General features: G+C 44.4%; 1 protein-coding gene, 1 long non-coding RNA gene and 1 other non-coding gene across 4 annotated transcripts; all 3 read left to right on the plus strand.

Moving 5' to 3' along the window:
• The first annotated feature begins 868 nt into the window (after positions 1 to 868).
• LOC135368511 (uncharacterized) lies at positions 869 to 5,725 on the plus strand. 2 transcript variants are annotated; one of them, XR_010414804.1, is made up of 5 exons: positions 869 to 1,123; positions 1,197 to 1,416; positions 1,610 to 1,675; positions 1,740 to 1,823; positions 3,773 to 5,725. It is a non-coding gene; the product is annotated as an uncharacterized LOC135368511 (long non-coding RNA). The 2 variants fall into 2 exon arrangements; XR_010414805.1 differs by lacking the exon at positions 1,610 to 1,675.
• A 2,931-nt stretch (positions 5,726 to 8,656) lies between these two features.
• Positions 8,657 to 8,729, plus strand: Trnaa-ggc (transfer RNA alanine (anticodon GGC)). Its single transcript has one exon. It is a non-coding gene; the product is annotated as a tRNA-Ala (tRNA).
• A 10,258-nt stretch (positions 8,730 to 18,987) lies between these two features.
• Positions 18,988 to 20,421, plus strand: LOC135384544 (putative nuclease HARBI1). Its single transcript, XM_064613742.1, has 2 exons — positions 18,988 to 19,679; positions 19,839 to 20,421. The coding sequence occupies exons 1-2, from the start codon at positions 18,988 to 18,990 to the stop codon at positions 20,419 to 20,421; spliced, it is 1,275 nt and encodes a 424-aa protein (XP_064469812.1).
• The last annotated feature ends 731 nt before the right edge of the window (positions 20,422 to 21,152 follow it).

The following is a 21,152-nucleotide window of genomic DNA, read 5'->3' on the forward strand; positions in this document are numbered from 1 at the left end:
CAGTGGATGAGGAACGTAATACTTACCTGTACACCCAGCCGTATCACACTGCACAGATTATTCACTGGGTAGCCCTCATGACGAAATCTGTATTGAGAGACCCTTTTGCCTTAAAAACTGCTACAAATAGCACGACACGCTACAAATTACTATCGTAACAAGCTGACGATACAGCTCAGACACAAAGGCGTTATTCAAGTCGCGCCACACCACCGTTACGTAGGATTCTTTGTCACAAATCAAACCAAGGCACAAAACAATACCAATACATGAAGAAAGGTGACAATCGTGGTCTCATTATGACGTAATACCGAACTTGTGCGCGAAGGTAATTCAAAGAAATGAATGTGGCACTTGCTTCCGCAGAGAACACCGTGTACCATGCTAGCAATGCATGCAAAAAAGCGCTCGAGTGCTTGCACATATATTGATGACAACACTACCTGTGTAGTGTAACGTGTTCTTTCAAGCACATTATGCACTCAAACTGTATTTGCCGCCGGGTAAAATGCAAATGTGCTCGATTGAACGTCGGAAGAGCGATCAAGCAACCTGCATCCAGTGCTCGTTTTGGGCAAAAAAACACTTCATAATGGTCAACTAAATATACAGAATGGACGCCTATTTATTCCTCGATGAAGAGTGACTCACCTGTATAAATTTAGGCCCTGTAACCTTGCCAGTACGGTTGGTACGACCGTAATTGCAAGAAGTTGCCATGATCGCTGCCGCGGGTGTTGTGGGTACAGTAAGATGGCGGCCGGTTTCTTCACGCTCGCGCTCCCTATCCGCGATCCAGCCTTTTACAATCGAGATCAGTGGGCTGCATCTGTATGGCTGAATCAGTCTAGTCGGGCGCCATCTTCGTTTTTGTGAGCTCGGTGTTTGCACGTGAGACAACTGTTTTCTTCGTACGCGTCTGGTTTCTCAGAATGTGTTGTATGAGATGGGATTGCTAAGCAGCAGTGGGATATGTTACCGGAATGGGCTGTAGCGGATCCTGGAGTAGGAGCGAGTCTTCTCACAGAATCGAGACAATCAAGATGACATCGAAAGGCAGCCCTGCCGCGTCCTCGCTGTGTGCTGGATAGAAGAAGAAACTGCGGTTCCGGACCAAATTTCGGTGAGCTTATATGAATTTCGTGTCTTATCGACACCGATGTGGGCGCTGCAATAAAAATAATCTCTCGTCCCAGTGTTACAGCGTTGAAGACGACGAATGCGTTGGGGGAGCCGGGGCGAGCTGTACCACGCGGGCAAGCAGTACCTCCTCGAAAAGGAGGACACAAGTTGCAGTGCAGGCCGCGACTTTTACTTGGTGTGTGTGAGTGTGTGCCTGTGTTGACATCAACCAAGAAACTTCTCTGACACTATTCGTGAGAAAAGAACGACGCGCACTGCAAAGCAGCTAGCAAGGTGAGTGTGAAATTTTAGGGTTTAACGAGGTATGTTTATTAATTAGCAGGTGTCTACTCATAATGGTCACGCTGGCTAACTTTGCCTTAGTCGTATGCTTTCAAACTGGCGCAATGATATGCCTTTTAAATTTGCAACCGTCCACGTTTTTCTCTATGTAACATATGTGTTATTTTCATGCTTGGACACGCAGAAGGTGTGCAGAAAAAGGAAAACCAGGTGCTGAAGTGTCAGCTAGACACCTCGGAGAACACAATCAGTATGTGCTGTGGATGCAGCAGACAACTGTAGCAACATGTAGTGCCTTTGAATTTTCCTCACAGGTGCAGCCAGGATTGCAAACACATTGCGGAGCTCCCTGCCTAAAGTCCAGCGAAGGAGCAGGAGCTTTCATTTCGTCTGACAAGGTACATTACACTCATTAACATACTGAGTCACAGCCTAGTCTCTATATGTAGGCATTACAGAACTTCAGTCAAACCGTTGCGTACTTCTAAACCCTGCGTACATCAGAACCGCTTCACTTCAGGAGGTTGATTATAAACAGGGTGTTTAATTTCATGTGACACCACAAATGCTGTTTTTGCAGGTCTGACTTACGTGTAAGCAAATATTTTGTGTGAGGTGGTATAGAACTACCAGACGGCTACTTAATTAAAATACATTGATTATTTTTTTAAACTGCAATAATTATTTAAATCGGAGGTTTTCGGGCAGTACTGAGATCAGCAGAATGTGGCGAAATTCTTGTTGAAAGGACCACGTGACACGAATTATTTATGGTCAGATTTTTCTTTTACAATGCCGAAAGTAATGCAAAACTGTGGAAGACGTGCAGGCACTATGCTACCATTTCTGTTCGAGAGCCAAATGCTTCAACTAAAATATGCGCCAGATTGGTGTGACAGCTGACAGTGATAAATGTTGCTCTACTGGCTGCGGTTCAGATACGTAGCTATGCCATGGGGAGTCAAACTGCAATCACCTCGATTAAGGCTTCATTTCAAATTTTGGCAAATGTCATCACAACACAAGATCATTTGGTGTACGTGGTTGTTGTACTTCGATCACTTGTGTACGTGTTCGACAGAGCCCAAGTAAATTAGTTGCAGAATTTCTGAAAAATTTGCTTACTTTAAACAAGTACTGCCTCCGTTTATGCTATCAGGGATTTGCTGAAAAAGCTTGAATTATAAAATATTGATGAAGTTTCATTTTAATTTCACATCTAGCGGTTATAGATATATATATATAGATATCCAATAAAGATCAGAAATGGAGACAGTGCTACTACAGGACAAGGAATAAAAGGGGCATTCGACGTTTCGACAGCAGCGATGTCGAAAGGTTGTCGTTGTTGGAAAGGTTGTCGAAAATTTGTCGTCAGGACAAAAGACTCTCTTGTCCTGACGAAGACAGTGCCACTGTCGAAACGTCGACCCCTTGCCCATTTTACTTTTTAAAGTCTCCCTATGTAACTTCCCTGAAATATGTTTCCGCGTCTTCTTTTTTTTGCAACTTCTGTAAAACTTCGTGGCCATTTGATAATCCTTTTACCTCAACCTATATATATATATATATATATATATATAACAAAACAGCAAGGTCTGCCTGGACGTGGAGTTCACATGCAAACACTGCATCAGTGGTCTCATTATAGATTTTAGATAAACCGCAACTGAAGGAAAATAGTCCTCTTAATTGAACTCTGTTAAATAAAATAATCCTGTTAATAAAAATTAGAAATTTCAGATTTTTGATCATGGAGTCAGTTCTTGTATATATAGAAGTCTGTAGTTTTGTGACTAATGGGGCAGGACTGCATATTTCACACTAATATTTTAGTTGCATATTTTATAATGAAAAATATCATTTTCAGTACTACGGTGTCTGTCAACATCAGCCTCACCGGTTTGATTTCAAGAAACTCATGCCACTGCTAGGTTTTACCTTCGAGGGAAATATTATAAATTTCATCCGATATTCAAGGTGCAATTTTTGAGATACTCATATACCATTCGTATTCGGAAATTTCAATATTTACACGTCTCTATTAGTCTGGTAGTACACCGTTGGCAGCAAAATGGTATTCTTACATTGCAAGTGTGTAGGAAAATAAGTCGTCTTGCTTTTTTTTTTTATAATAGGTTATTGGAGAAGTTGAAGGTGAAACTGTGTCCTATGTAGAACATGTAAGGATGTAAATTTCACCTGAAGTGACCATCGAATAGTTCTAAGAGAATTGGGGAAACTTACTTCACGCTTAAGTATACTATCCATTTAAGCTTCCGATCCAGATTGACTAACACAGGAACTGTGTTGTCTGCATTGTTTACAGTCGACTGTTGTCTTTCAGGTCTGGGTGAAGCAGATTCCAGAGGTGATTAACCAGATGAGGCTTAGTTAAGGATCCTGACCATTTCACTCAGATTCACTCCAAACAAGAGCTCCTAATTGTATACCCCAGGAGCAACAAGAGAGGTCATGTCTGAACGTGCACCTCAGAACCAGAAAGCAGTTTCAACAGGGCAGCACAGGACAAGATGCTGAGGACACAGTGACCACCCTGCAACTGAAGTCTTGCCTGTGTCCCATGTGATGAACAGTTGTCTCCATAGTTTTCAACATTACATACTTTGGGCCGGTTGAACAGCTCAGCTCTTATGTACAGGTATCTGCACAGTTAACCAATCTCCCGCTTCCGTGGCTTTGCCCCGATAAGTGCCCAACTAACAGTTGACGACGCAAACACTAGTGAACTCGTCCAGGGGTGGCTGGATTTTTCTTTTACTGTATTCCCATGTGCACTCGTGCTATATGAAGAAAACACGCACGCGTGCACAGAACAGCAGCAAAAAAGATAAGAAGTCTGCAATCTGCCTCTTTTTTTTTGTGTGTGTGTGTGTGTCTCATACGGCATATCTTCGTTTGTAAGTGCGAGGTGGGGCCCGCCCTGGACGAGCTCTCTTGTGTTTGCGTCGTCAGCCGCTAGTTGGGCACTTATCGGAGCAAAGCCACGAGAGCGGGAGATCGGTTAACTGTGCGGATACCTGTACATAAAAAGATTTAGGACATTACAGCAAAAGCTCGGTATACTTGAGCAAAGCTCCCAGAATTTTTACAATTTTGCACTGCTGAGAATTCAGTTAGTTTAACAGCTGTGATGTCTCAGTACTTGCATTTTCCCCAAGTAAATCTTGGTCCCTGTTGCAAACGCCCTTGCCAAACAAAAGTGCCATGTTCTTCGGTCCATAAAATAGTCTTATTACTGATGTGAGGCCACAGAGACAGTGGTCAGTAATTTAGAAACCTGTTTGGATTTTCACCTTTTATCCCTTAGATATTTATAGATTTACCTCAGGTGCAATCAGTTATGCATTTAGGCTGCAGCAGAGCGCCCTTTTGTTTTCCTAGTGACCTTTTGATTGGCTTGCTGGTGCTTAACGAATTTACACTCAGTCTTCTGTGCTGCTGTGCATACAAAGGTCATGTGCCATTATGACATTATGTACAGCTTATATAAAGATTTTCCAATTTTGGAATATGTCCTGTACACCTTAGCAAGCCTCACACAAATTTCGTAAGTTTTAGTGCTTCGCGTTGCTTATAGTTTAGTTTCTCGTGTTGACAACTATTCATTTCGATTGGTTGTATTTGTCACATTCATTTTACCGGTGAATATGCAGAGCCAATTCAGTAACAAGCAATCTGTTTTGCGTGCTGTTTTTCGATACCTGTTGCAAAAAATCTTTGCCAAACAAGAGCATCGTGTACTATTAAAGCACGTTTGCCTGAGAGATGCATCTTTTCAAAGTTTTCTTGACGTCCTTTCCGTGTCCTATTCTTTGCCAAGATGACAATGGGGAATTGTGTGACCACAGACTCCAGCTTTTAGACAACTGTGTCCAGTTACTCTGGTCCATAAAAAGGCACAGTACATGTGCCTTTTTTTACCTCAGTGGTTTTTATACCCTTACAGTTTAGCTTTTTATACATGTGTATGTACTATTAGCATTTACCTAAAGGTACAGTTTTACCTCTGCCTTCAGGGCAAACCAGAGGACTATTTTTTGTGATAGTGAGTTTACCGATGATCTCGCCGGTGCTCTAAGTTCACCCTGTACGCAAGCCACGTATGACCATCTTGATATATCTCTCACACAAGTTTTGTTTTGCAATTTACATCTTATATAAGTTCTTCGCAATATTTTGTTACTTTGCCTTACATTTGCTGTTGATGTGTGAGGTTATTTTGCTTCCATCTACCGGGAGGTTTTTATGAATAAACCTAGTTATTTTTACATTTGCATCCAGTGTGACAAGTGGTTTCATAATGAACACATGCTGTAGTTGCAGGATCGGATATAATTAGTAATAAAAATCAATAAAAACCCTCTGAGTAGCCACGTCCGTGGCTCGTCCTGGAACGGACGTATTTCGGAATGTCCGCGAGGTGGCCACTCGGACGTCTCTAGGACGTCTGGCGGAAAATAGCTGATATCCCACGTACATCCGCATGTCCGGCTTCGGATATCCTGTGGACAACCGTGGGCTTTTTATTTCCGTCTGCGGGCGACAAAGTGGAAACTTCGTCACGACATGGGTGGTGGACTGTTTCAATTCCAGAAACGGAATCTGCGCCGGTAGAGCAACCCCAGGATGCCCTTGAAGCACCACCACCACCGCCGCCATTACGACGTAGCGCGAGAAGTCGTGCACCACCTGTCAGATACCCGCAGGGCATTCCAGGAACATTAAAGTGGACATTTCATTTCGCTGGACATATACATTGTGGAATGCTAGAGCATTTGCCGTCTTGTGTGCTAATTTGCAGTTGGCCTTTTCTTCCTCTCTCTCTCTTTGTTTTGGAAGTTTGTATGTCACGGGATTGTCTTTTTCAACAAAGGGGGATATGTGGTATCGGCGAGGCATCGTCATGATGGCTCGAGGCGCGCGTGAATTAAAGTTAGGGATTGGAACGATGGAGTCAGGCTGCGTAACTGGGCTCTGCTCTGTACATTCGTTGTAAGAAACCACACACGCTAACTCCATCAAAAGCACTACGAGCAATTACACCCACACTGTTAACCATACATCCACATGCGCAAGTTCCAATGTCATATACTGCAATAAATGCGGTAACTAGTCTATGCAACCCCGGCCATTTGTGAAACCTGCCAACAAATTAACAACCGCCTTGCCGGCCATACAACCTTCGCCTCCAACAAACTCCCCAAAGCAGTCGCGGAATACTTCAACGCTCGTGCTCACAATTTTGAAAACGTTAAACTATATGTTCTAGAAACAGGGCTCGGATGCACACGTGACAGACGTCACGTGTGCATCAGGGAGTCTTATCTCGTATACAAGTTCAACGCCCTTCAGCCCTTCGGTATTATCACAAGGCACTCTAGAAACACTTCACAAATAAAATACGCCCAGATCTTTCCCCCCTTACTATTCTGTGCCCTTTATCATCTATCGACAGCCAGGGTTGCGGAATGGGATCACCCATTCCATTCCAATTCCATTCCGAGGAATGAAGATTTGTGATAATTTCATTGCTTTTAAGTCCTCGGAATGAAAAGGTATTGTCAATTTTCACTCCTAGTATGGCTTGGCAACCCCATTCCACTCCTTGGATTCCAGTAATAAAAGAATTAGGACCGGTAAGCCTACTAGCTAGCCCAGCATAGCCCAGAATCGCTCGCTAGCAGAGCTGGTTTGCCTGCAGAACCCCTTCTTCTAACAGACTGCCCCTATTATACGCATTTTAACTATGACACAGATCAAAATGGAATCAAAAAGGGGCCAATGTGCGTATATGAATAAATGTTTGTCATACTTTGCAAATTTGAGGTATCCATATCGTTTTTCTTGCTCTTTTCTTGCGATCGCTGTCTCTACTCGGTCTAACAAGGATGACGAAACATATAAGGAAACATACACTTACAGAACAACATTAAAGTAATCTATGAAAAAATTTTGTCAGGAAATTCTGATTTCACCGATCCAAGTGATGGCCCAATTTTCGGGAAAATTTTTGTGTCATAGCGTCCTCTATATAGAAAACAGCAGCCAATGAAAGACGCTCAAATTTGATTGACATCTCTAGCCTATTTTTGAGGCTCCTACTGATGGCCAGACTCCCTTTCATACGCGGCGCTGTGTAACCATTGACGACCTTGCATCACATGACCACTGGCACTACTAGCAACATGGCCGACAACGGTGTGTCCTTTCGTCAGCGTGCCGTCATCGAACTTCTCGTGCGAGACGTAGTCTCTGCCGCAGAAATTCATAGACACTTCATCTTGAAAGAACTGATGTTCTGAGGCTGGAACAACATAGAAGGGACAAATACATACAAAGCCTCATTTGTCCCATATTTGTCCCTTCTATGTTGCTCCAGCCTCAGAACATCAGTTCTTTCATGTTCAACAGTTGCCGCCTGCGTCGATCCCGTCGTATGAATGTGTGTATGAGTGAGCAGAAATGTAAGAGTGAAAGAAGAATGAGTGAGAGAGAGTGGCTGGTTTGTCCCTTCAGATGACGCACCCTGGAAGTCGCTGAGAAGGCGTGTTAGCTTAGCTCAATTGGTAGAGCCCTGGACCGGCAATCCAGAAGATGTGGGTTCGAGTCCTACAGCTGGCTAACCTTTTCAGTGACTTTCATCTTTCATCGTTAATTTCTTAGGCAAATTGAGGCTTTGCATGTATTTGTCCCTTCTATGTTATTCCAGCCTCAGAACATCAGTTCTTTCATGTTCAACAGTTGCCGCCTGCGTCGATCCCGTTGTATGAATGTGTGTATGAGTGAGCAAAAATGTAAGAGTGAAAGGTGGATGAGTGAGAGAGTGTTTGGTCTGTCCCTTCAGATGACGCGCCCTTGGAAGTCGCTGGGGAGGTGAGTTAGCTTAGCCCAATTGGTATAGCCCTGGACCGGTAATCCAGAAGATGTGGGTTCGAGTCCTACAGCTGGGTAACCTTTCAAGTGACATTCATCTTTCATCGTTAATTTCTTTGGCAAATTGAGGCTTTGTATGTATTTGTCCCTTCTATGTTGTTCCAGCCTCAGAACATCAGTTCTTTCATGTTCAACAGTTGCCGCCTGCGTCGATGCCGTCGTATGAATGTGTGTATGAGTGAGCAAAAATGTAAGAGTGAAAGGAGGATGAGTGAGAGAGAGTGGCTGGTTTGTCCCTTCAGATGACGCACCCTGGAAGTCGCTGAGAAGGCGTGTTAGCTTAGCTCAATTGGTAGAGCTCTGGACCGGCAATCCAGAAGATGTGGGTTCGAGTCCTACAGCTGGCTAACCTTTTCAGTGACTTTCATCTTTCATCGTTCACTTCATCTTGTTTATGGAAGTGTGTGCATGCGCGCTAGCAGTGTCCGGAGGTGAGTGACACATTTCAATATGGGAACACCAGCATCAAAAATCGGCCTCGGAGTGGTCACACTCGGACAGCTTTAACTGAGCACTACAAAGACTAAGTGAATGCGACAGACGTATGACGGTGTACATCATAGGATGAGGACTTGGGATAGGTAACAATGTAGTGCAAGAGATGACTCGAAGCTTAGGCTACAGGAAAGTTTGTGCTCAGTGGTCCCTCGCTTATTGAGCGAAGACAACAAACGTCAGCGAAAGGTCATCTCCTGGAACTGCTGCAGCGATATCGGTATACGAAGGCGATAGCATTCTCTTTCGCATTGTAAAAAAATATGTAAAGTTTGTTCACTATTTCAAGCCTTAAACGAAATAGCAGAGTTATGAATGGTGCCATCTCCATTCTCCACCATCAATGAAGGCAAACCGTGGGTGTTCAAACCGTGAGGCTTCAGAAACTGGAATTTTGTGATTAAAAAGGATACACGATTTTTACGATTCATGTCACTGTTATAACCCGATTCAAGGATAATGATTTTGAGGTTATTAACTAAAACGTGTCCAAGTAGGTTAAAATGTGTAGAAACGGGTGTAGGATGGTTATTAACAATATCGGATATACGGCCGTAAAACGTTTCCCTCGTGGTGTTCGAGGTTCCTCAAATATACTGAATACAGCATTTAGTGCACATGATAAGGTAGCATATATTAAAAGGGTTGCAGTGCAAACCCTCTCTGATTTCGAAAGTAAATGAGTTTGAGGTGCTAGCGATAAATTTACGTGGACTGATGAAATGACCTGTTTGGCAGCGTCTGTTACCACAAGGGGAACACCCAGGATTTGGTCGGGATAGACGGGATGAAACGAGTAGGTTACGAGATCGACGAGAGTAGGTTACGAGAGATGTTACCTGATCGACGGAATGTGATATTGGGGGCAGCAGCAAAAATTATTTTAAGTATTTTGGTCTCTGTGTAGTATGTTGAGATGGCGGGTGAAGATGGATCCTGCGCTACTCAGTGCTTTGTTCTAAGCGGTAACGAAGGATAAAGCATTTTGTTGTTGCCGCGGTACATGTGAAAGTAATTTATCTCGATCTAAAGATTTGCACGTGGAGAGAGCATTGTTTATAATGTCGTGAGGGAAACTTCGTTTTCTAAAATCGTTCGACATTTCTTCAGCACATACCTCAAAATCTTCTGGGTTAGAGCGTATGCGTTTTGGACGGCTGTACGCCGAAATAAATCTTTTAAAATAAAACATTAAAAAATCCACGCTTGAAATCCCACCTTCAAAATCCATTTGCTGAAATAAATCGCTTAAAAATACACGCCCTCAAAATAAACCGTGTTAAAATCAATAATGGTTAGGCTTAGGAATGTAATGTTCCGTAGGATAGTTTATGGGCGACACGATGTTTTCTTCGGCGGAACATGCTATTATGATGTTTCTTACTCATGTTTCTACTGTGATCAATTAAATTTCTTCAAATAACAACTTTGGATTTCGAAATACCCAGTTTAAAAGTGACGAGGACGATGCACATATGAATGCAAGGCACGCACTCTTGGCCCTTGAGCAAGCTGAGCTGTGAACGAGGCTAACAGGATTCCAGTGTGGGGAGAAGATGGCTATGGTGGTGTTGTGGACGGATTGCGCGGCGACGGTCATTCGCACTGGATGTTTATGCCCGCTATCTGTTACACGTGGCAGAATTTAAAGTGGCGGCAATGTGATTTGAGCCTAGGAGACAGCGCTTGAAATATGAAACTATACGGCTGACTCCGCAGTTTTGTAGTGCAAAGGGGACCAAGCTGCATACATGCTCGCTTGATACGGTGGGCGTAAGTAGGATTCAGTGCCTTTATATTGAATTTCACTAGTTTGTGGTGTGTTTACTTTTTCCTGGTGGTATACATGAGGTCAAGGTTCCAGTGTCGCCGAAATTATTTGTGAGTTCTGACAGCTTAACTCATCGATGTGTTAATGAAAAGACACCCACTGAATCAGCTTCATTCCGCAAGAGAGGCTTGTGAGCAGGGTGTCGAACCGAAACGTTTTTCGTTCCGGTTTTCGTTCCGGTTACATCATAAACGATCCGGTACCGGTTCTGCTCCGGAGCAAAAAAATAACGGTTCATACCGGTTTTTAACCGGTTCCGCTTCTGCTGATAATATTCATCCCCACAAACAAAATCAATGTTACAAAATGTAAACCCGTTTATTCAGCATACATGGTATTTAATATTAATAGACAGCTGTGAAATTGGTAGCTCGTGGTTCCTGTAGGTTACTGTCTGTTCAAATGGGCTTTCTCATTTCTTGAAGCGCATGCTACAAACTGACTTGTTTGTCGTGATGTCATACGTAAAGTACTTTCTTGCTGGGTTGGAGCCAGTGCGTCCCATCCGAATGTCTGTTGCTACTGTCTAGCCAGCAAGCACCACCGCACGAGTACGACGCAAATCGAGGAACACCTTCACTCACAAACGCGCTCGACAGCTCCGTTTTATTTTCTTCGTGTCCTGTCCACAAAAGAGTTGCCACTTTGCACGGGCTTGCCCTCGCGTATACGTAAATGTATTCAACTTAGCTGCTCTCAAACAAGGGACGCGTTGCGCGACATTACCGATAAAGAAGCTGTTATGCAGCCCCCTTGGGTCGCTGTTTAGTTGAGGAGAGCTTGGGGGGGATCAAATTAAAACGAACACTACGGCACATTGCTAGAGAGTCACATGTACCTCTAAGTCTGTGTGTGTGCGCGAACGATAAACCATTACAAAGGGAGCCTAAGGGTCTTACTATACCGACATACATTCCACCGTAACCGTAACCCTCGTATAGTATCCATGACATGACTTCAGAGCACACGACGTCTCATTCGCCTATCCGTAGTCCAAACCGGCGAAGTTTTTTCTTGGACCGAAAACCGTTAAATATATTTTTCGGTTTCCCTCCTGAGCGAAAAAAATGTATACGGTTTCGATTCCGTTCCGGTTCGCACCAAAATAGCGGTTTTTTTTTCGGTTTTCGGTTCCGGTTTTCGGTTCGCTCCGACACCCTGCTTGTGAGGTTGTTGAATTATTTAGTTCGATTTCTCTCCAGAAAGTGGTGCAAGGCGAGACACACATTTTCAATTGATTATCATATTTTTTTTCTCCTCAGCAACTGATTTGGCATTTCGCTCCTTTTTTAAATAAAATCTGTCTAAGTTTACAAACACTCGCTTCTACAACATCAATCCTGGCCCTCACCGAAATACAGTAATCACTTTGATAAGCTTCTTTCTTAGAATTAGATGATTGGAGGCGGAGATTCGCTGGCGCCCAAAATCATATATCCTCACATGAAAGTAGCATTTCTTTATACACAAAGTACGCTGGCAAAAGGGAAGTCACATGTAGACGCGCTTAATTTCCTGCCATACAATTTACAGTTACAGATACGAAGGTCAAAATCATTTACATGATGAAGCAGTTGAAATTACTTACAGTTGTAGGTTACAATGTAGAAAGTACTCACAAATACAAATTGCAATCTTCGAAATTTTTTATGTCCCACATTACAATGCCGCGCATATTTAAAATCACAGACTACCATGACAAAGCTATTCGCAATTATGGAGGACTATCATGGCTGGAAACTTATGAAGCACATGTATGAAGTGTAAAAATTGTCACAAAACTGCATTGCAGTTATCTTGACCACGAGAAGGAAGTGCTCAGAGCCCACAAAATGCCCGAGCTCTCATTAAGAAAATATCAGTATTGATCTCTCCAGTGGAACGTTTCTGTTCGAGCTGGAGGATCTCAGCATCCTTCCTTTGCCACTTTTTGCACCGTTGCCTTTGTGCCGCTCCATTTGCTGCTTGTAGGTGCACAAATACGTTGGGATGACTCGATCCACCGAAGAGCTTCATGGCAAGTGTAGATGTTCGGATGTGGCCTGCCGATCACCCTCTTCAGCTTTCTGTAGCAAATCTGATATATTAAAATATTTCATAAAATTTATTACAGCGACAGATGTTAGTGCTAGGACTTTCAACATCTCAACCCAACGCTCCTCACTGACCATGTGCCGTCTTGTTGCGGAACAGCGGAAATCCCTCTCCCTTGAGATCGATTGTAGTGGGGGTGACTCAAAAAAATAAAAGAAAAAGTCATGTATATAATAAAACTGTTTAATAAACAAGTCAGCCATTCGAATCTGCACAGAGCTTATACTGATATTCGGATTACAATTCTGCACACGCCACATAATTTTTCATGTATGAAATGCAAAACGGTTACGTTAATACGGATAATTACATCTGACATTTTACCTAGAGTATGATTCCTTTTAACATAAGCGCTAAATGACGACACAAAGCAGACAGGGCAAAATAAACTTATATGTCCGTGTTTCTCTCCTCCTTGTTTTAGCTTTTGTGAATATTTACCAATGTGCCCGAATTACGACCACCTTACACTAGAAGCTAGAGAGAAAAAGCTACGAAATCTGCGGAGGGGCATTTCTTTATGCAATAAGTTTGTACAAATGCCACATCCCTTCTGTTTCTATTGTAACTGCGTGGCGAACTGTGGACAACGACGATGATGTACACGAGTCTCTCAGCTGATGGCTTGACATCACCTGACAACATCAACATTACCAGACCATCAGACCCACCTGATGGCAATGTCACCTGACCACAGACTAGGATATCACTTCAACAGGACGACTGCTCGACAAGGCACTCTCGACTCGCTCATTACCGATCACGACAATGACTCAAGCACAACCGTACCTAATACGACCGAAGGTGATTCCTTCATGGCTTCGGCTCGTCACCTGTTCATCGCACCATGTGGCACATGTCCACAGCCAGCCGTGACATGAGAGCAACACGATCACTTGCCGTTCTCTGGGTTTGCGGCAACGGACGCTGCAGCACGATTCAGCCAGCGTCAGCAACGCGGTGACACAGCCACAAGTTCCTGGGACTCTCAAGTTCCTGCTCCCGTGCCAGCGGCGACACCGCAGGCCATGACGTCGACATCACCTCCTACTCATCGTTTAATGTTCCGAACGCAGACTTCAGCAGCACTGTTACGGAACCCATTTCTACGCCGTGACGTGCTGCTAACGAGTGATGCGTTTTCCATACTGTGTACAATTCACGTCTTCCACGCTCCTCCTTGCTCTTCTGCTCCAGTGAATGTAGGGTTCGCTCACTTTCATATGCACTATACGTCTGAGGGTGGGTGGGTGGGTGGGGGGGGGGGGGGGGGTTATGTGGCGTACGGTTGGCAACAATGAAGATGGACACACGCCCCTCAGTTCCATTGGCGTCGATTTCGGAGTGCGGTCACATCCATCTGCCCCTCCGTGACCATGATTGCTTACTGGGACATCTTCTCCGCAACTGTATTTGTACTATAGCCCTTTTGAATTCCTGTTTTCACCCGTCACTATGTGTAAATTTGCTATCGTGAGCATTAGTAGAGGGCACAAAGTGCGAATGATAGGTAACTAGGTAACCCGACCTGTGAAAAGGGGTAACTAGAAGCGGGTGCTTGCAAGACATGAAACAGACAGTTTCTGTCATTCGTCATCTATATGGTACAACGGGGTGCCGCCACAGGTTGGCTCTGATGACATCTACCACCCACTCAGTGTTCGCTGTCATAATTTTTCACAATACTGCATACAGGGCCTTTTTATAGAGTTTTTAAATGGATCTGTGAAGGCAATGCAGATATTTTTTTTTTCATATAGGCCGATTAAACGGTGCACCATGTAAATACTCACAGCGTGTCAGTCCAAATTTAATATTTTTTCGCGTGCAAGAACGGCAGTTTTGAGAGGCACAAAGTGCCACCTGCGCTCGTTTCGTCATCAAGAACCGCAGTAAGAGGAACCCTCGCACCATCCTTTCGTTTCCCCTTCCAGTGAGATTGCCGTAGATAGTAGAGAAAGAGAAGACAGACAGACAAAAAGAAACAATACGTGGTGACATCGGGAGGCTGTTATGAACAGCTAGTGTGACGCTGAGAGGGAAATTAAAAGGGTGGAGCGAGGGTCCCTCTTACACTACTTCCTGACTGAAATGAGAGTGGCTGGCACTTTGTGGACCTTAAAACGGTGCTGCTTGCACTTTTATTGGTGTTACGAGTGGAACAGGGAACGTTTTCCCGCTCCATTGCACTACTTGCTACGTGGGCTGTCTCCTTCACACGGTTATGTCCTTCGAATTATTAGTCTCCCAAATTTCGCAAAAAAGGATGTGGAAACCGGCGGAGGCCCTGAAAGAGGGCATAGCGAGGGCTACTAGCACGCCCGTCTGCTGCTGGGCAAACAGTCCTCTTATTGCCGCCACTGACACCAACAGCAGATATTGCAGCACCACTGTATATATGCCCCAGTTGGTGTCCGGGTGCGTAACGTAGAGAGTGGGTATAACATCGCGCTTTTTCACAGCCACTTCTCCTATGCTTCCGGTTAATTTGGGAGTGAACTTAGAGGCATGTCACCGTTGTGAGATTTGTAAAATATGGAATGAGCATAAAAGATGGTTACCAACAATTCTGCTATTTCAGTCTTTCCACAAAAGCCATAATTAAAAAGTTTCCCAGTTGATTTTTAATTAATTATTCAAAATACAATCACGGACTACAACTTGTCCGCCGGCCCTATAACACACCTGCGAAAACCGCATCTAGGTAGCTTTAATGGTTTTGTAGCATATTGAAAAACACCCGATATATGCTTCTTTTTTTTTCTATGCTTCTTCTCTCTTTATCTAGCGCCTGTTGTGTTGCTTTTCTCTATGTATAATACCTGTCTATGCCGATACGCTCCTTTCTCCTTTCGGCTAGCCCTTTCTCACTTTACGTATGCATTGTCAGAACTGAACTTACTCATACATGTCCCATGCTCCTGTTGTGTTGTTTACCCTGAGGCCCCTGTTACCGTGCTGATTCATTATTGCACAGGGGTATCGCCCTCTGATCATGTAGCTTCGAAATAGCTTTTGAACTCCTCCACGAGGGGCAGTTGGGGTGCAGTCCTCTTCAGCGTGCCCCAACCATTGCGTACGAATGTGACAGGCAAGAAAGCAAGTCTGATCATTTACCTAACAAAGGTTCGGAATTCTTCATTCTGCTCGTACACAGTCACTAAGCCATATGCCTGAACATTTCGCCACGCCGCTTGGCCAAAATGAAAATATCATCCACGATGTCAAGCAGGCGTGAACACTGCCTGTAGTGCTGCTATGGGGGCCTGCTCAAAGCCACCGTGCGCATACTCCAGGTTGATGGAAAGGTTTCTATCCTGCACCTTCTGCAGCAGCGTTTGATAGGCAAACACATAATCCTCCCTGCTTCGAGTGCTGAAGAAGAGAAATGCCACGATCAGGCCTTCCTTGTCAATACTCAGGGTGAGAAGCTGGTGGAAGAGTTCAGGGCACGTAAGGAAAGTGCCATCGGCAAACACTTCTCGTGCCTCAGACAACAGCAGAAGCTGCTCATCAGCTGAAAAACATAGGGTTTATATGCAGTTGTTTGCTTCACTAAAAAAGGAAGCATCTTCTTCCATTGGCTGTGCGGCTCTAATGGCCACTGAATTCGATGTCTGCAGCCGGCCGTTGCAAGGAAGGCTGATTTATCATCCTTTCTCTGTATATCGTACCTTGCAGTGTATGATATATGATGGCAACGAGGCGAGAACTTCATCGCCTACCTGGAATGAGCAAGCACCATTACTCCCATATTAGCTTCTCTACTGTTGAAAATCCTATTTCCTTTCAGTATTTTGCAGCTGTAAATGTGCTGCTGTCGCCCATTTTTTGTGTCGCGCTTCTTTACTTTCTTTTTTTTTTCCCTGATGTAAATAGTGTGCTGATCTGTGTATTCTTCTTAGGCTTTCCTTTCTTGGTTGTTTTATCTATTTGTGTGTTGTTGTATCGTGTTTGCTCCCTTTGTTTCTTCAGTAAACTGTGCTAATGCTCTAATATACAGTGTGTCGCAGCAAACATGCACTAAGGGTTTAGAAAAAAACTCAAGGTGCTTAATGTGATTCGCAGTACTTTTTGTATTGCTGTTAATTGGAAAGAATAATCCACTTACAGACTTTTTAATAATTGACCTTAGAACCATAGTGTAAACGCGTAAGTTACACAGCGCACTGAGAAACAGCCATCGCAAGTACGTATTTCCAATAACGAACTCCACACGAACGCTTTTCTTTTTTTGCCTGCTAAAAAACACTCAACAAAAAAGTACCACATTACCACGCTGAGCGCGCGCTCCAATGTTGTGTGAAACAACTACACCACCAGATCTGTTGTAAAGAAATGTACAGATAATGTGGAGCCTTGTTTCCTGGAAACGATTGCGATGGCTTTTTGTCACCACACCTTACAAGTTTGCATGATGACGTTGATGTATAGTAGTAACAGTAATTGAGTTCTAGTTAAGGATACTGCCTCTGCATTCTACTTACGTGAAGCCTATCGAGGATCACAGTTTCTTGGTTATAAATTTCAAGAGCTGCCGCGTGTGGCTGCTTTTGTGTCCTCTGTTTTAGTCTTTCCCGCATCCTGTCCTCTCTTCCGCGAGCAGGATGAGGGGGTGATACCCTTGAACACAAGCACCAGTCATGTTGTGAGACATAGTAGTCAATTCCAATATCGAGAAACCATGCCCATTCCTGACAATGTCCGTCAAACCATCACATCACGTCGTTTCATCGCTGTTCCTTGCAGAAAAAAGTGCAAAAATGTCCCTATGGGGAGCTGACTGCTCACAAAATACACTGTAGCACACTTTACACCACAAAGAAGAAACAAAATTAACGCCGCTTAGCGTCAAAGCTTGTGACCACCCCTTCGGAATAAAAAATATGTCCTTCCGTGACCAAATTGTATAGTCTTTGTGCTCTTTCCTTGTTATTTCTTTTCCTTTTTTTTTGCATGTTCGCACTGCAGACGGCACACTGTGATCCCTACCTATAACAAATCAGGTGGCGCAGTGGGAGGACATTAGGTTGCATACTGAGCAGAAGTCTCTAGCCTAAATAGAGAGCTATGTGATGTAGCTTACCAGTGGCTTACCAGTAGCTGACCAGTGGCCCACCGTCCTGGAGATGATTCTCAAACGTCCGAGCGGCAGCAGGGCAATTGTTTGTGCTCCAATATTCCTTGCATCGCCATGTGGTGTACGCATCATGTTGTGCCGTTGAAAAACATACTTGTAACCATCAACATGGAACGCGTCCTTTCCCGTTTCTGTCGCAAGAAACTGGACGTCCAGCTTCGCTTGCGACTGTCAAGCGTCTGCGTTCCAACACGTGCGTTGGTGATACCTTTATGCCCCGTACTCCCCCGTCACAATACTCGGGTGTGAAACAATGGGCTTCTCCCAACTGCCTCCCAATGTACCCGTCCCATTTCCTTCCTTTAGGTCAACGTTCCCGAAAACGCACGACAGGAGAACGGGTCTAGGACGGTTCCGGGACATTTGATCGAATGCCGTTTGGTCGAAAGCCGTTTGATCGAACGCGGGACATTTGGTCGGAAGCCATTTGATCGAATGCCGTTTGATCGAAACGGCAGCGGTCGTTTGATCGATTTTCTTTATTGGTTAACCAGCTTTGGAGATGGAAAAAAGAAAAAGAAAAGAACAAAAGGAAGCCTCAGTTTTAAATGACGTTATCCTAAGGAACATTTAACATGACATACGTGTCTTTAGCCCTTAATCCCCCAACCCTTTGTCAAATAATTCATGTCAAATAATAAACATTTTTGACAAACAGATAAATAAAATAAATAAATGACATTTTCGGATGATTTATACCCTAGTCAGACAGCATTTGAAATGTCAGTTGCGAGAAATGGCCTTCGGACTCTCAAATGACCTTTCTTCGGGGGCGCCTGCCAGACAGGCGGGAAAGAAGTGCTCCTCAACTGACTGCCCTCACCGGCTCCCTTTTTCGGTTTCGTTTTCCCTGTCTGCTGTGGAAATTTGAAGTTGGTCTGTGCGCCACAAATCAAGATGCAGAAGCCATATGCACTTCTCTAAATAGGATCTAAATACGTTTACACAGTTTCACTCCATTATCCGCATTTTATAGGTTTTCCTACATTCAGCTGCGAAGGTAGCGCGGCGCGCAAGTGTTTGTTTACGTCCACTTTTTGCCAAAATGGCGGCAAGCGGTGGTGGTTCCCGTAGTCAACTGATTGCTATAGCACTCCTTTTAAACAGGTACTTGCAAAAGCAACAAGAGATATCGGCACTTAACGCTGAAATTGATTCGTCTGGAAGTGAACTCGAGAGACTTGAGGACCGAATGCTCGTGAATAGCATGCTATTGACAGCTGCGCTGACGGACCAGTTCCCTACGATAGATCGTCAACTTTGGATGCATCCGCGGGATGACAAATGGTTCGAGAAGACTCTTCCGCTCCTCGGTGAAGAGAACTTCAAGCAGTCGTTACGTGTATCCCCTTCAACGTTTAAGTACTTGGTTGATGTGTGCCGACCAAGGATGGAGAGGTTGCCAACCGCGATGCGGGAAGCAATCCCTGTGGAGAAACGGGTCGCAATCAGCCTCTACCGACTCGGCTCGTCCGCTGAAGATAGAACGGTCGCAAATTTGTTCAGCGTCGGTCGGTCAACTGTAAACGAGATCTTCAGGGAATTCTGCGCCGTGATTGTGTCGGAGCTTGAAAAAGGCGCAGTGAGAATGCCTACACAAGAAGAAATGAATCGTCAAGTTGAGTCGTTTGAGGCCGCACTTGGTTTCCCTCAAGCCATGGGAGCCCTTGATGGCTGCCACTTTCCTGTATCGCCACCAAAGGAATTTGCTCCAGATTACCATAACTACAAAGGCTGGTAAGCACCAAGCGTTCATAAACCTTCGCACTGAAATTTTTGCTGCGTAGGAGAGGTATTCGGTAAATACAGCGCACACCATTGGATGTGGCGCTAAGGGCTACATACAAAAATACCAGTCATAATGGGGTCAAGTCAACTGGTGTATTTCTCTTTCAGGTACAGCATCATACTTCTCGCCCTTGCAGACCACAAGTACCAGTTCCGTTACGTCAATGTTGGATCCCCTGGCCGATGCCATGATTCTCATGTGTACCATCGTTCGAGCCTGTGTGGACTTGTCCAAAGTAGCCTCTTTGAGTCTTCAAGAATGGTGCTTCAAGGAGTCAACATCCCAGTGCTGATACTTTGTGATCAAGCTTTTCCACTCACACAAAACCTCATGAAGCCCTTCCCACACATTGGAACGCTGACACCAGCACAAAGAAGGTTCAACTACCAACTCTCACAAGCGAGACGTGTAGTGGAGAACACTTTTGGTCGTCTAAAGGCAAGGTTTCGGTGTGTGCTGAAACGAATGGAAAACGACATTGAGAACGTCCCAATGACAATCCGGGCATGTTGTGTGCTCCGCAACTTTTGTGAGGGATTTAGCGATCAGGTGGACCAACGGTGGATGACTGTTGTTCAGGAAGACATGACCGGAATCGAACAACCAGGCCACCAGTGCACTGCCAGAGAAGGACGTGCCGTCAGTGTCCGAAATGCGCTGGCATATTATTTCCATCAGAGGGAGGAATAGATAGGAAGAATAGATTTCCACCATAGCTGTGATTACGAGACACTGCAGTCGTGTTTCTTTTGTCATTTTATAATTCCCATTTCTGAGCGGGGGCCTCTTCACTTATTTTCCCCCCTTTCCTATCATTCATTTATATTCTTCACGCACCCTGCCACCCACCCAACTTTCATTTATTCATTATACTCATATCAACTGTGAAAATAAAAAGCTTTGTGTTTTCATAGCTAGATGTTGTGTAGGTAAGGGAGCTGACATGTCGCATCATTTGAAACTTGCACATTTATGTCTGGAAAAAGTTGGTCATACATGTAATGAGGTCACGTTGCATGGCATTAGCCTCGCGCATGAGTTCAACCTGCTGCTGACGTAGCTGGAAGTCCCTTGCCCTTGCTTCTGCCATTTCAATACGAATCGCCTTGTGTTTAGCGAGAATTTCCTTCAGAAAGTCATTGTTCTTCCGTGGTCGCTTTCTTTGTGGCACTCTGGCATCCAGGTCATCACTTGCAGAGCCTGATCTCTGTCTTGGAGTACTGCAGTGTGACACCATGGCTGGCGAGGCCTCTCCTTCAGGTGGGGGCTGCAAGCTGGCTGGTGCTCCAACCTGTGCAGGCTCATCAGAATATGTGTTCTCTCTGCCAAGTTCACGTCTATCCTGCATGTCATTTATGATCTACAGAACACAAAATTAATTTCATTTCACTTCTGACACCGAAACGTCGTAACTGAACTCA

Source organism: Ornithodoros turicata, chromosome 1, assembly GCF_037126465.1.
Source record: "Ornithodoros turicata isolate Travis chromosome 1, ASM3712646v1, whole genome shotgun sequence".
In the NCBI taxonomy this organism is placed as follows: Eukaryota; Metazoa; Arthropoda; class Arachnida; order Ixodida; family Argasidae; genus Ornithodoros; species Ornithodoros turicata.